Source organism: Triticum aestivum, chromosome 3A, assembly GCF_018294505.1.
Source record: "Triticum aestivum cultivar Chinese Spring chromosome 3A, IWGSC CS RefSeq v2.1, whole genome shotgun sequence".
NCBI classification, from domain to species: Eukaryota; Viridiplantae; Streptophyta; class Magnoliopsida; order Poales; family Poaceae; genus Triticum; species Triticum aestivum.
The window spans coordinates 571,088,996-571,104,370 of NC_057800.1; the positions used below are offsets into that span (position 1 = coordinate 571,088,996).

Sequence of the window (15,375 nt, forward strand, 5' to 3'; positions counted from 1 at the left end):
CGACACATTGTCCGACCTAGTTTTTATGAGTTTTTGAAGGAAAACAATGAATTTCGATGTTTCGTCGAACGAGGAGTATGAACCAATGAAGCTTGATCAAATGATTCAAGACGAGTTCTTCGATTCCTCATATTTGGACAAAGTGGACATGAGCATGCAAGAGAAAATGGACCGGCATGTGAAGCATATTCTCAACTTCAAGACCTTAATCAAAGGGAGAAGAGTGATCGATCGGGATAGGGTGTCCGGAGCATGGCTACTGCAGAAGGACTACTTTGCTCCGAACCCACCTTTTTCGGATGATCCATGGTTTCGTCGCCCTTTTTGCATGTGGAAACTATTGTTTTTGCGCATTTGTGGAGGGAGTGGAAGCATACAATGACTACTTCAAGCTCATAAGGAATTGATGCGGCCAACTTTCTTTCTCTGCTAAGCAGAACTGCGCGTCTTCTCTGAGGATGCTTGCACTTGGTACTGCCGCAGATGCTGTTGGTGAGATGGTCAGGATGGAGAAGAGCACATGTCTAAAGACTACTGTCAAGTTTGCTCGCGCCGTGGTACAGGTGTTTGGAGCAGAGCATCTGACAGAATCAAATGCGCAGGGCACATAAAAGTTGTTGGCTATTGAAGAGGCCAGAGGGTTTCCAGGAACTCTCGGATCAATTGATTGCATGCATTGACAATGGAAGAACTGCCCCAAAGATTTACACGGAACGTATCAAGGTCACACCAAAGAGCCATCATCATACTGAAAGCAATGGCATCATATGACTTATGGATTTGGCATGCTTTCTTGGAATGTCGGGTTCTCGCAACGACATCAACGTGCTTCAACAATCTCCGGTGTTCAGGAGGTTTCATAACAGGGAAATAGCCGTCGTACAACTCAATGTCAACGGCCATGACTACAACATGAGATACTATCTTGCCGATGTCATCTATCCTCAGTCGGTGACATTTGCGAAAAACCACGGGGCAACAAACAAAGTCACTTTGCAACAATGCGGGAAGCAGCTAGGAAGGATGTTGAGAGGGCATTCAAAATGCTTCAACTTTGTTGGGGAATTGTTCGTGAAGTTGCAATGATGTGGGAATCATAAACTTTGTGGTAACTCATGACATGTTGTGTTATTTTGCACAATATAATTGTCGAGGATGAGGGTGTGTTGCTCAAACCAATGATTTTGAAGCGTCTGGAGAGCAAGTTCAAACCCCGGAAGATCCAGATGCAGCTCAGCTTATGAACTTTCTACAGATGCATTAGAATCTTCAAGATCATCCGATGCACGCACGACTACTCAATGATCTTGTTAAGCGTATATGGATCCATAATGAAAACCAAAGAGCTAATGTTTGAGTTGTGCATTTGAAATAAGTTTTATGTGAGAGCTACCTATTTTCTGTACCAATGTTTGTCATTTACTTGCGACATTGGCATGTACGATGGACGTGCATGGATTTGCATTGTTTTGAGAGTCTGGATTTAGTATACGTGGATGCCAGACATGAGATATGAGGGTCCGTCCGGATGGATCCGCGAACGTGGCCGGGGAAATTCGTGAACGTACAATGGCCGGATTTGACAAGTCCCGGTGTAGATTTTTTTAGGGGTATCACCAAGTTTTATTGCTCAAAATCCACGTAAAATGGCATTACAAAGGGATCATGCGGCTGAAGCAATTATATGTGTCTTCCCGGATCTAAAGAGTTTGAGAACTTGGCTAATCTATCGGCGTCGCTATTAACAGCTCGGCCTTTGAAAGTAATCATGCAGTTATACATTAAAATTCTATTCTTAACCTCTGAGATGATGGTGCCATAAGCACCATTAGTGCCCTTGTGTACATCATTCACTATTTGCTTCGAATCAGACGCTATTACGAAGTTTTGTAGCATCAGATCATCCGCTAGGGCAAAGGCTTCGCGACATGCAATAGCTTCCATCGTGGCTGCATCATTGATTCCGTTTATGATTAGGGAAGAACTTCCCATGAACTTGCCCTCGTCATTTCTGCACACGACCGATGCTGCTCCCCTGTTCTGGCTCCTTGCAATGCTGGCATCTACATGGATCTTCATAAAACCTGCTGGAGCAGCCTTGGGCCGGGTCGCCGTGTTCCTGCTGCCTCTGGGTAAACTAACCTTCCGAGGCATAAGTTCTAGCTCCCGGATGAAGTTACATATAAACTGATACGTGGCCGCAGGACTCTGGTAAATCTTCGCATGGATCGCCTTCCATCTCGCCCACCAAATCGCCAGTGTTACTGACAGTTTCAAAAGCAGCGTGCGACAAAATTGAGAAACAGTATAACGGGGCTAGCTACGAGCCTTCACAGCGATTTCACTGTCACAGACGTCGGATCATCAGACGTACAGTGTAGATCAAAATCGGGTGTCCTTACTCGCCCGGGAACGTCGCACGCCGTCTCGCGGACCGCTGCTCCGCCGAACGACCCCCTCTTCCTTTGAGTAATTGGGCCGTCAAGGCTCACTTATTCCCAATCGTACGCTAACAGCCCAGGTCACCCCCGAACGAACAGCTCCTCCATGCCGCCATCCTTCCTCCTCTCGATGCGCCGGCGTTCCTCCCTCCTCGATGCACCGTCGATCCGCCAGTACGGTCCACCCCCTCCCCCCCTCTACACTTCCTCCATAGCCCCTTTCTTTCTGTTTTAATATTTACTGTCCTGCAGTGTTCGTGTATTTATTTATTTAATGGTGGCTCCGGCGGCCGCCCGCGCCGTGGGCTTTCACCGCCGGCTGTTGGGCAAACTACCTGGCTGGTTTCGCGGTGGCGATGGAGGCACTAGATACCTGCTTTCTCGCGTGCTTTCTTGTCGCCTCTGCTCTTCCCAATGATGCGGACCCAGGAACAGAGTCCAGCCCTCTCCCCTTCTGATTTTTCCTTCGTGTTCTGCACTTCTGGATGCTCTTTGACAAACATCAAATTCTGTTTTTATGTCTCAGTGTGTTCGGTTTGAATTCCCATGTGAGAAGATCCTTCTGAGGAAGGCCAGGAATTGGTACTGAAATTCTGAATATGCATAGGTACAAAGAACCTTGAATTTGTTCAAGCGAGCATGACATTGATTCCGGTTCTGTGATATTTCTGTCTAGCTTAATTCATCTTGGCACCGGTTCAAATTAAATAAATTCATCTTAATTATGTGGTTCAAGTGCTAATCAAGTGAGCTGAGCATTTAGTTTCTTCGTGGCCATGCTAATGGTAGATTTGTGCCATGCTATTAGGAATAACATCTTTTTTTATCCACCGGTCTCTGATAAATGAGAAGTTCAGTCTTTGTTTACACTTGTGACTAAAACACATTTGGTCTCCTATTGTAATTTCTTTTTTCAGATTTTGGCGTGTTATTCTTGAATATATTATGCGCATAATTTATTTCTGGAACTATTTCCCCCTTTCTCTAGAGTCCATATTCACTATTAATTTCTGAAAGTCAATTTTCATGTTGTTGAGCACACAGTGCTCCTAAAAGTATTACATGCACGCGGAGCGTAGGGTGAGTGCCCATGTTAGCAATCCTGTGTTCCTTTTTCAAGCTTTAGGATTTAGTTTGGTTAAGAAAGCTTGTTGCACTGTATTAACACTGTTTGATCTATGATTTTTATGCTTTTGAGCCCTAGATCCTCTCTTTGGCAAGTACTGCAGGCAACCGGTGAAGCCGAAGCCATTTATGAATGCAAGGCACACAGACTATTAAGTATGTTTTATGATTTTATGAGAAGTTTAAATTTTCAGCTGAATGAGTTGCCCAAGATTGCACATCTGAATGCAATCTTACTTTTACTTCTCCAGATGCCATGAAATTGTAAAGGTATCTTTCTATTCCTAGAATGATTTGACAAGGCCCACGTCGACGATCTATGCACCCTCACCTACGCCCAGGTTGTCTAAGAAAAACAGTCCATTAGTTGTGAGATCTCTTACTGCTAAAATCAGTGGTCGGCGTGGCATGAATAAAATTCATAGCATGACATTTGGATTTGGCGTTTTTATGTGTACCTGACACACCTTGAGGATTAAAGCTGCGCTTGAGTCAATTCGAATATTGTACAGTTGATTTCTTTATTGGGAGTTAGATCCAAAAAGCTAAGTTATATGTGATAAAATTCAACTTATCGTCCGTCTATATCATGGTTTGTAATTTGTTACGGTGTCAGGGCACCGCTGAGACGCACCTAGCCTGTAGAGCTTAACACTTTGAACAGTTCTCTTGAAAACATCTCTCACATATATTTGGACCCATACAAATTATTCGATTTTTCTTAAACACTGCTTGGATTTTTCAAAAATAGTCTAAGTATTTGTTGTCAATATGAGCGGGCGTGGCAAAGCGCGCCTTCATGTTCTAGTGTCAATCATAGAGAAAAGCCACTGTTTCGCGCTGGGCTCCGTCGTCTCGCACAAATGTTCAGCAAGCTCAGGGGCTTTGGGCTGGTTGGGCTAGGCAGGCCTGTAAAGGGGAAGTTCATTTTGACCGAAAGGAATCCGGCCCAAGTTTTTCAGTTACGAACAGATGCACAACTGCGCATGTGCATGTGCCACTCGAAAAAAAAAACTGCACATGAGCATTCCCTCGACAAAAAATAATAATAATGCTCATGTGCTATCCCATTTGGTTTGGTCGGTGAAAGTGCCTATGGCCACGCAAGGATGACATAATGTCACATTTCACTCACCGAAAGCAACCACCGGCTGGGTAAATGCAGCTATTGGTTGAGTTTTATATACGAACGCTGCTACACAGACGACAAACGGCGGACGATTTGCAGACGATGTAGCACGTCAAGCCGCTCATGTGTAAAGCAAAACTAAACAACACCGTTCGATCCAACATCGTCCAGTGTTCGGCCGGAGTACTGTCGTCTGTATAGTAGTTTCGTTTATATACCATCTGTCTTCTTGAGCTCAACCTGACGGAGTGAGTGGGAAAATTCTTGGATATACATAACTTTTTCTTAACAAGTTCATATACCATCTGTGAAATTGAGCAAACTATACGCACCTTCCCTTTTTCTGGAACAAGCTAGTACATACCCCCTCTGTTCATAATATAAGAATGTTTTGACACTGATTATATGACGGAGGGAGTATTATTTTGTGACAAATACAATATGTCACCCGAAAATGATTTATCATTCTTCACCATTCATGGACTATTGCGAATCAGTACTTTTCTTGCAACCATGACATAGACTCCGAGTGAAAAAAGGTTAAGCTCCTCGGATGTTATTTTCAGCAGTGAATTTGTTTTTTTCGGTGAAAGCTCCTCGGATGTTATTTTTCGATGAAACTTGGCAAGAACCTCAAACATATGATAAAGTTTGATGTAGCAAAATTTCAGATTTTTTGAATTTCGTTTGATAAACTTTTTTCAAAGTTTTTGCTAACTCATCGGCTCTTCTGCTGAAGAATCTGTCCCTTTCGTCCTACTCCGCCCTTCCGTCCGCGGCCTCCACGCACTGGTAGAGTGGGAGTGGGCGTGCCGCGTGCGATCTACGCGATCGGAATAAAGGCAAAGCGAAGCAGCAGTTTTCATTCCGACTGCACAAAATCGTTCGCCCCATACGGCGCCGCGCCTACAAAAAGCCGGGGCGCGGAGCGCTCGTGCCCGTTGCAGCTGCGGAGGTCCAGAGCACGAGAGGTCGAGCCGCGCCGAGCTAATACAACGGAGCGCATGGACGGGCAGGGGAAGGAGGGCGGCGGGGGAGCGGGGAGCGAGTGCGACGTGGTTGGCAGGGCCTTCGTGGAGTACTACTACCAGACGTTCGACGGCAACCGCGGCGCGCTCGCCGCGCTCTACGGCGGCACCTCCGTCCTGTCCTTCGAGGGCCACCGCGTGGCCGGCGCCGCGGAGATCGGCCTGAAGCTGGCCCAGCTGCCCTTCGAGCAATGCCGGCACTCCATCTGCACCATCGACTGCCAGCCCACGCCCTCCTTCCCCGGCGCCATCCTCGTGTTCGTCAGCGGCAACCTCCAGCTCGCCGGCGAGGAGCACCAGCTCAGGTTCAGCCAGGTAATTAAGAAACCCATCTCTTCTCAGTCACGCCTCCTTTTGTGTTCTGGGATGTGTTTTGGATGTTGATCTGGGCATCTGGCCTGTGTTGCCCAGATGTTTCAGCTGGTGCCCAACGAGCAGGGAAGCTTCTTCGTGCAGAATGACATATTCCGGCTCAACTACGGATGATACGCATGCTATGCGTATTCGAGAAAAAAACTACGGATAGCAGAGCGGGGTCGCGTGGGGTTGCCGAAAGGATGTGGATGCTTGGATGCTTTGGCCCCGTGGATGGACGCCCTTGCTTTTTCGCGCTCATTCTTTTCTTTACATTACGTTCATGTAGCAGCATCCTGAATGAATAATAAAGTTGGTGGTGGCCGTGGTGTACGTGGTGTACTTTGAACTGAAATTTGAAATTTTCCACTCTCTTGTAGAAGAAAATGACTGCGTTAAACTTGGGAATGGTTCGTGTGCTATCGAATTACTGCCCCTGCATTTTTTTACAAGTCGTTTTAGTAGTTACAGAGGTTGTATTCTAGATTCTCTGCTGTGTAGAACGTGCTTGTGATTCCACCGCAAAAAAAAAGTGCTTGCGGTTATGCCAATACAGTGCACCAGCGCAAAATAAACAGAAAAACAGTGCACCTCGCAGAAAATGGCACTACACAGAGATCCAGAGGCCAGAAGAGGTTCTGCTGCATTTTATATATTAAAAAAAAGATGAGTCCATTTATATGAATCAAGCCCATTAAACATTCTGATAATTTGTACAGTAGAATAAATCTAAAAGACCCACTAGGCTTATTCATGCATGAAGAGAGTGAGTTAGGCAAGAGGTCCATAACACGCATAATGCGCTGGGTAAGGAACAATCGACATTTCATATTTAACACATTAAGTGCCGGTCAACATTCCGCGTCAACTGTACGAAGCGCGCCTGCATGTTTCGCGAGCGTTGGTTTTTTTTTGAGGGGTAAAGCCAAACTTTATTAATCAAAAACCACAGAGTGTGGGATACGAGTCAGGGTATGAGGCTGGCCAAGCCATACATGACGCCTCGGAGCTAAGGATAAAGCAAACTTTGCTAATCTATGTGTATCCATATTGGTTGCACGACCTTCAAAAGAAAAAATACAAGTTAAAAGGGAGGCTCTAGCTTTTATTTCAGATATAATCAGACCATATACTCCTTGATTCCCTCCATGGATATCTCCTATGACTTGCTTCGAGTCTGAAGTGATCATAGCTTGCTGCACATTTAAGTCTTGAGCCAACGCAATAGCCTCTCTGCAAGCAATCACCTTCAGGGTTGCTGGGTCCGCCACTCCCGCAATCACCAGTGCAGAACTTCCCAGATAAGTCCCGTTTCTGTCACGACATACCGCTACCGCCGATCCTCCTCTTGAGGCCCTCACACCAGCATCAACTTGTATTTTAACAAAGTTCTCTGGTGGGGCTTTTGGTCTCTGCGAGGCACTTGTTATCTGAATTGGCCCTGTTCTTCTAGGCTCCCCTTCTCTCACAACATCCAATTCACCAATGAAGTGTGTGATAAAATTATATATTGCATGTGGAGTTTGGAAAATCCCTTCATGGATTGCCTTGCGCCTCGACGTCCAAATTGCCCAAAGTGTGACTGCAACTCTTATGAACTGTTCATGTTGGAGTGTTTCAATAAGGGTAAACAGCCAGTTTCTTGCGTTTGTTTCTGTGTTAGCAACCAAAGTTGCACTTAAGTCCTCATCAACTAGCGCCCACGTGCACCTGGATACCGTGCAATCGAGGAGAGAATGGCGCCACGAGTCATGGGCGCCATAGAAGCCGCATGAGCTTGAAGTGGCCATGTGTCTGTGCGCCCTAATATCCTCAGTGGGGATTGATTGTTTGGCGAGTCGCCACAAGCACATTCTCAGCTTTTCGGGTACCTCCGTTTTCCACAAGGACTTCCAGGATCCTTCTTCATTACTTGACCTTGATGCCGCAGCCATCCCTTCCAACCAGGCCTCTCTTCTTTGCCTAGTTGCATTACAATTTTGGAAGCTCCTTCCCGGTGCATTTTTCTTCCGTTTAATTGTTTTTTCTTTCAGTTTTCTTTCCAGTTTTGATTGTCCTTTTCCTTTTTATTTTTAGTTACTTCTTTTCCTCTTCTTTTCATTTTTGTTGTTTTTTAAATTCTTGAACCTTTTCAATTGCAAATCCACAAAACTTTTTCCAAAGTATTGAAAAATTTCAAATTTATGAACAATTTGTTAGCTTTCTTCGATCTGCAAAAAAAATGAATTTATAAATTTATTTAGTATACAAAAATCCGGAGTGTCCACTTTTTTATGAAAATCAGCAGATAAATCATATGCAAGGAGAGGGAGCGCGTCAAGCCGAGCGATGCGCAAAGTTATGCCGAGGCTTGCTCCACTTGCGTGTTCAAGGTGCTGATTATGAGCTCTTGCCGCAATCGCGCACTCCCTCCCTGCCTGAATGTGGAAAGGGCTGGCCCAGAGTGCGATGATGCTGAGAGTTTGATGGGGGGTTTTTGAATGGTTTTTTCACATGGTTTTTTATTTTGAAGTGTTACATTAAAATACTTTTTTATTTCCTCAATTTGATAAAATGTTCATGAACTGAAAAAAAAAGTCATGAATTTAATATAATATTTCACAATTTGTAAAATATTTGCGACTTAAAAAACAGATCACAAATTTCAATAAATATTTTTGATTTTTTAACTAGAAAGAACATTTTATCAAATGACGAATCTATTGAACTAATTAGTGTTGTAGATGTTGGCTTTTTTTTGTAGACTTGGTCGAATTTAAAGAAGTTTTACCTGTAACAAACTTAGAACTTCAAATAATTTGAGTATGAGAGAGTAAAACTAATCTTACCCACGGTCCTATCTAGTCCAAGTCATTATATATGTGGTCAAGCTAAGGTAATAAAAGTCCAAGCAACTAGTGTCAACATCTCAAAGTTGACAGAGGAATAAAACAACAAGTTTTTTTTGAGGGGTAATAAAACAACAAGTGTGTGAAGCAAGCCAGCAAGCAAAACCCCACTTTGATGTAGGGATAATGGGCCTAGTGCACGATGGATTATGTGCCACATCACCCACTAGTTCACCATGGACAAGCTAGTGGACCACAAATTAATTCATACCAAATGATATATCCGTTGGTGTTGCTACAAGAATTGGTTGTGATACAGTCAATAATTTTTTGCTGTATGAAACATTAATATTGGATTAATAATTTTAAGAAAAAAAGGGAAAACACATATGGCATTTATTTGTATATGTGTATTGTATAGTGGCAATGTATCAGATGGAAACTCAGTTTTCGTGCAAATCTGAAAATGTTCTTCCTAGGCCGTTGGATCGTGATAGACAACTCAGACACTAAGTGGGATGTGCCTCATGTAATATAATTGTGTTTATAGTTGTAAATTATTTGTTGAATATTCACATGCATGGTTGCATGTTGGACGGGCCCTTTTTTGCATGGTTAACATGTTGAGGTGAATCTTTTCCTATGCATAGGTACATGTTGAGGTGGCATGCTGAGAGAAATTGAGGATCAACTATTTAGTGCTCCCTCCATTCCAAAATACTTGACGCGGTTTTAGTTTACTTTATTTCAAATCTGAACTAAAACCATGACAAGTATTGTGGGACAGAGGGAGTAATATACTAGATGATAGCTTGCGCTTTTCTACGTGAATTGGTTGCAATATAATTCAATGAAATCTGGTTGTATGAAACATTAATATCAACACTAATAATATAGGAAGTAAAACTAAAAACACATAATTGATTGTATTTAATTATTGTTTAGTTGTAAAATACTTATTAAATATTAGTAGCATAATAGAAAGGAAATAATTCTCCCATTTATTGTGGCATGTTGAGGTGAGTATGACGGCGTATGGTTGTGATTTTGTAGAAAGAAAAGTCCATACATTATTTTGACACGTTGTGAACTCAAGTGGTATTTAATGCAAGCACACGGATGATATGTTGCAAAGACACTGGATGCCTATGGCGAATGTAGCGTTCATGATGCAAGTGTTTTTTCTGTTGCTGCGACCGCTGGCTCTTATGCTGCATACAGGTGAATGCTTTTCCTCGACAACTTTGCTGTGCCTGGTCGATACTTGTCGCATATTTTTTTTTGCTGCATTGACATATGTGAAATGTTGCGACGTTCATTCCGGCCTATTTTCTACATACCGCGTGAGAAAATGCTACGAGGGTGCTACAAACATGTAAATAAACACAGCGTGCAGGGCCTTTTGTTTTTCTGAACACAGTATAAACACAAGCGCTTATATAAACGTGCATACACTTACCTCTATGAAATTTTATGAAATCACCATAAACACCTACAGGACTCTCACTGAAAGCATGTCAACGGAAATCACCCTGATGGGCTGAGAATGCCACTGTCCACCTAACCACCACAACCATAGATTGGTTCGCGTGCAGGGCCTTGGGGAGACGGCCGATGGGTGGCTGCCTCCGCCTGGCCGACCCATAGCACTGGCCAATATTTGTGGGGAAAATGAACTTTTACTTTTCCCCATGGGCTTCTATAAGCCAGACATGGTTGGAATCTGGCCCTTTCCGGGCATTGAACAGTTGTACGGTAAACCATGCGCTGCAGACTGCTGAGCATAGAGAGCTCCTCGCACAAACTAAGAGCATCTCCAACAGGCGCCCAAAAAGAGCTCCGCGCATTAAAAGTTTAGTTTTTTGGGCGCCGGGCAGCTCCAGCAGAAGCTGTAGCGCTAAAAGTTTTTGGGCGCGCGCTGAAAAACGCTATCGCGCGCAGCATATTTTGGGCGCCGGGTTGCGTCCGCTTCACAATTTGCACTGTCTGCTTTTTGGGCGCGCGTTTTTGGACGCCTGCCAAAGCAAAGTTGGTACCGGCGCATTAAAAGTGCTACAGTGCGCGCTATAATGTTTATTGGGCGCGGAATTTTTGTGCGGCCATTGGAGATGTTCTAAACCACACTTCGGGCTGAAAAGCGAGTTTTGCACCGAGTACATCCCACAGCTCTTACGCAGAGCAAATTCATGAAAGCAGTAGAGCTGCTAAGCTGGCCAGATCATGCACTCGCCTATATAACCCACTAACACAGACTCGATAAGTGCATTTCCAAGTTCTAATCGGTTACACAACAATCGTCATGGATCCGATCAACGAGCCCCTTCTCTCTTCTCCACCACAAAGAAGCTGTTCCGCGAGCAAAGCTCTCTTGGTCACACCGATCGTCCTATCTAGTCTGCTTTGCTTTTGCTTCGCCGCCTTCCTCCTCCTCAGCCCTGCCACGGTCACGGTGGACCTCTGCACGAACTCCCCGGACCCGGCCTCGTGCCACGCCATCGTCGCCGACGCCGTCCTGGCGTCTCCGGACGCCCGCCCGAGCCGACCGGTGCAAGTGCTTCGCGCGATACTCGTGAGGTCCCTCGACCAGCATGACGCGGCCGCCGTTGCGGTGGCCGACATGCACCGGCGCGCCAGCGACCCCAGGCACCGCGCGGCGCTCGCGGACTGTGTCCACCTGATGGAGCTCGCGCGCGACCGTCTCGCCGGCGCGGCGGACCACGCCTCGGTGGCGCCGGAAGACGCGCGGACGTGGCTCAGCGCGGTGCTCACCGACCACGTGACGTGCCTGGACGGCCTCGACGACGGGCCACCGCGCGACGCCGTGGGGGCGCAGCTGGAGCCACTCAAGTCCCTCGCGAGCGCGTCGCTCGCCGTGCTCAACGCCGTCGGCTCTGGCACGGCCGCCGCCGACGTGCTCGCCGAGGTGGTAGACGAGCTTCCATCGTGGGTGCCGACTGCAGACCGTGCGCTCCTCGAAGGATCACGCGCCGGCGCCGTCCAGGCGGACGTGGTGGTGGCCAAGGACGGGAGCGGCAAGTACAAGACGGTGCAGGCGGCGGTGGACGCGGCGCCGGACCGCGGCAAGAGCCGGTACGTGATCTACGTGAAGAAGGGGGTGTACAAGGAGAACCTGGAGGTGGGGAAGAAGAAGCGCGAGCTGATGATCGTGGGGGACGGCATGGACGCGACAGTGATCACCGGCAGCCGCAACGTGGTCGACGGCGCCACCACTTTCAACTCGGCCACTCTAGGTAAGGATGCTTCGTGTTCTCTCTTAGCTTTGTGCCTTTCCGAGATTCGCACTGATTTCCCCATCTATGACCGCGATTGCACCTTTAGTATGTTCGATAAACTTTACTAGTTTCTTCTTTCTTTCTATCATGATGGAGGACCGCATCAAAGCCTGAAACCCTGCTGCCTTTCGGCCTTTGCATTGCCACGTTCTAGCTAGTGCAATAGAGACGATCTTGGCATCACAAAATCAATCTGTTTTGCCAAGAACATGCATACAAGATGTACGGTGTGCATACGTTTATGTCAGTCAATTGATTGCTGGCCGTAAACCAGTCACCTAAATTAAATTAGTTGGACAAGTTTGGTACCTGTTCTTACGAGATAGAGTAAGTATAAAGAATGAAGCTGCCGGTGGTAGCTGCGCCATACCGTTACGATTAGTACCAACTATTACCCGAAAAGAATGGACAGCGGGATCTAGATCACATACACAGTGATGGAAGACACATAGAAAAATAGCACATATCGAGCATTTTCTACAACTAGTTATCAAAAGCGCTAGCTTTTATTTCCGCCACCACCTAACCAGCTCTCCTAAGCACGCCGGTGATGCATCGCAGGCATAAGGCGCACAATTAATTTTGCACGTGTACGTACGTATGTAGTACTACAAGTATACGTACTGAAAGGTCGTTACGGATTCTCCACTCTTTGGTTGAAAGCAAGCATGTGAATGTGATCGCGTTGCACGGTCGAATCCATGGATGGCTCGCATTTACAACAGTATGCAAGGCCGCTAATGGCGTCCTGAATTAAGCGGACAGTCGTCAAGGATTAACGGTTGTGTGTGTCGAACTCGAATGTTGCAGCCGTGGCGGCCGACGGGGTCATCCTGCAGGACCTCAGGATCGAGAACACGGCGGGGCCCGAGAAGCACCAGGCGGTGGCCCTGCGCGTGAGCGCCGACCGCGCAGTCATAAACCGCTGCCGCGTCGACGGCTACCAGGACACCCTCTACACGCACCAGCTGCGGCAGTTCTACCGCGACTGCTTCGTCTCCGGCACCGTCGACTTCGTCTTCGGCAACGCGGCGGTCGTGCTCCAGAACTGCGTGATCACCGCGCGCCGGCCCGCGCACGGCCAGAAGAACGCGGTCACCGCGCAGGGCAGGACGGACCCGAACCAGAACACGGGCACATCCCTCCAGCGGTGCCGCGTCGTGCCCGCGGACGACCTGGCGCCCGTGGCCGAGGCGTCCCCGACGTTCCTGGGCCGGCCGTGGAAGGCCTACTCGCGGACGGTGTACATGCAGTCGTACCTGGGCGCGCACGTCCACCCGAGGGGGTGGCTGGAGTGGGACGGGGACTTCGCGCTCAGCACGCTCTTCTACGGGGAGTACGCGAACGAGGGGCCCGGGGCCGGCACGGCCGGGCGCGTCAAGTGGCCGGGGTACCGCGTCATCACGGACCAGAGCGTGGCCGTGCAGTTCACCGTGGGGCAGTTCATCCAGGGCGGCTACTGGCTCAAGGGCACGGGTGTGGCGTACGACGATGGGCTCTGATCCGTGGTTACTGGCCCTTCGTTTCATGTTTGTTTACTCCCTCATCAATCAATCTTTAATGGCAGTTCTGTCGGTTGGCCGTTCGATCACCACGGCATCCTAAATAAAAGTGATTTATCAGTGTCACTCGTGTTACCTATAATCTTGTGGCAAGCACAAGCATAAAACCTCGGGTGCTTGAGTTGATCTGATTGGATGTTGCATTTCATGCTTAACAATTTTGTAGCCGCGGGTATTTTTTTTCAGAACAATCTCCCGGGAGCATTTGCTCCCGGATGAACAATACGCAAAAAAAATGTTAAAATGTTTCCGAAAAATTCTGACTTTTTTGTGGATATTCGTGTTAGTGTCGCAAGATTTTCTTTTGGCTCCTTCTTCATGATGGAGTCCGTACAAGAAATATTTTGCACAGAAAATCTTTCTATCTACCATCATATAAATGTGAGTTGTGCCAAGACAACACCGAGGAAACGACTCTTCATCTATTCTAAGGGCCTGTTCGGCAACGGACCACTCCAGGGAAATCACTCACTCCGCTCCACTCAGCGCTGGGAGCGCTCCAGCGAGCGGTCGTGACGCATTCGGCTCGCTCCGCTCCAGGAAACCATGGGCTGCCAGCCCATTGGAGGCGAATACAACCCGTTCAAGTGTGTGTGTGTGTGTGTGTGTGTGAGAGAGAGAGAGAGAGACGAGAGAGAGAGAGACAAGACAAATGGGAGCGTACCGGTTCAGGTCTCTCATTTGGCGGTGGCATTTTCTGTGATTTCGAGCTGATCCGGATTCTACTGAAACAAGGAGCGACAGAAGTGCTGCTCCGTAAAACTGAACTACGCGCTGCTCCACTCCACGACTTCAGCTCCGCGGATTTTGAGAGTTCGGGTCTGCTCCGGCTGCTCCGGCGGCGGAGTTGGGAGCCGGAGTATTGCCGAACGGGCCCTAAGACTGCCCTTTTGCTCTTAATTGCTGGGATTCCATCCTGAGACCTAAACATAGAGGGATTTCAGTTCATGATGAGATAAATTTGATAATTCAAACTCTGCATGGCCCAATTGCTCTTGAGATAACCATCATGGATGCTGGCACATATGGATGCAACAAAATGGTAAAATCTTCAGAGCTCAAACTCCAACTATTGCTTCTTGGAGAAGTCTACTCAAAGTTGATCTTATATTGCTCCAGCACAGAATCAAGAACAAGTTTTAAGACCAGCTTCGTAACTGGTTTTACTAGCATCTATAAAGCCTCATGAACACCATGGGATTTCCTAGAGCAGGCATTGAATAGTCTTTTTTTTTTTGCTTTCTTTCACCTGTATATGTACCCTTTTATTAATATATTTGCCGTAGAACGATTGTTCTACGGTTTCACTTTCAAAAAAGCATGCTTGACTCATGCGAAACGGATCAGTAATGTTTTGTCGGTGAAAAAAAAACAAATTTGGGGTGACATTTTGGGGTAACATTTGGTCTTTAAAATTTGTCCTTTTTTGCACATACTAAAATCTTTAACCCTTTTACCTAAAACTTCTCAGGTAGCATTTGGATATGACTATAAATACATAAAAAATGGTTGGAATTTTTTTGGCATTTCAAAAATTATTTTCCGTGCCCAGGAACACGTACTCCCGGGAACCAAATTGGATTTCTAAGAACAACTGCAGTTTTACAAGTCGAAA

General features: G+C 46.7%; 2 protein-coding genes across 2 annotated transcripts; both read left to right on the top strand.

Annotated features, from left to right (window-relative positions):
- Positions 1-5,552: 5,552 nt before the first annotated feature.
- Positions 5,553-6,499, top strand: LOC123058672 (nuclear transport factor 2B). Its single transcript, XM_044481378.1, has 2 exons — positions 5,553-6,038; positions 6,135-6,499. The coding sequence occupies exons 1-2, from the start codon at positions 5,700-5,702 to the stop codon at positions 6,207-6,209; spliced, it is 414 nt and encodes a 137-aa protein (XP_044337313.1). The 5' UTR covers positions 5,553-5,699; the 3' UTR covers positions 6,210-6,499.
- A 4,512-nt stretch (positions 6,500-11,011) lies between these two features.
- On the top strand, positions 11,012-13,915 carry LOC123062279 (pectinesterase). The gene is made up of 2 exons (XM_044485732.1): positions 11,012-12,156; positions 13,009-13,915. Exons 1-2 carry the CDS (start codon positions 11,205-11,207, stop codon positions 13,698-13,700), a joined length of 1,644 nt encoding a protein of 547 aa, XP_044341667.1. The 5' UTR covers positions 11,012-11,204; the 3' UTR covers positions 13,701-13,915.
- Positions 13,916-15,375: the final 1,460 nt, after the last annotated feature.

Coding starts and splice junctions, on each gene's coding strand:
- LOC123058672 (XM_044481378.1), top strand. CDS start 5,700: ATGGACGGGCAGGGGAAGGAGGGCGGCGGGGGAGCGGGGAGCGAGTGC. Junction 6,039..6,134: donor ACCAGCTCAGGTTCAGCCAG/GTAATTAAGAAA, acceptor TGTGTTGCCCAG/ATGTTTCAGCTGGTGCCCAA.
- LOC123062279 (XM_044485732.1), top strand. CDS start 11,205: ATGGATCCGATCAACGAGCCCCTTCTCTCTTCTCCACCACAAAGAAGC. Junction 12,157..13,008: donor TTTCAACTCGGCCACTCTAG/GTAAGGATGCTT, acceptor CGAATGTTGCAG/CCGTGGCGGCCGACGGGGTC.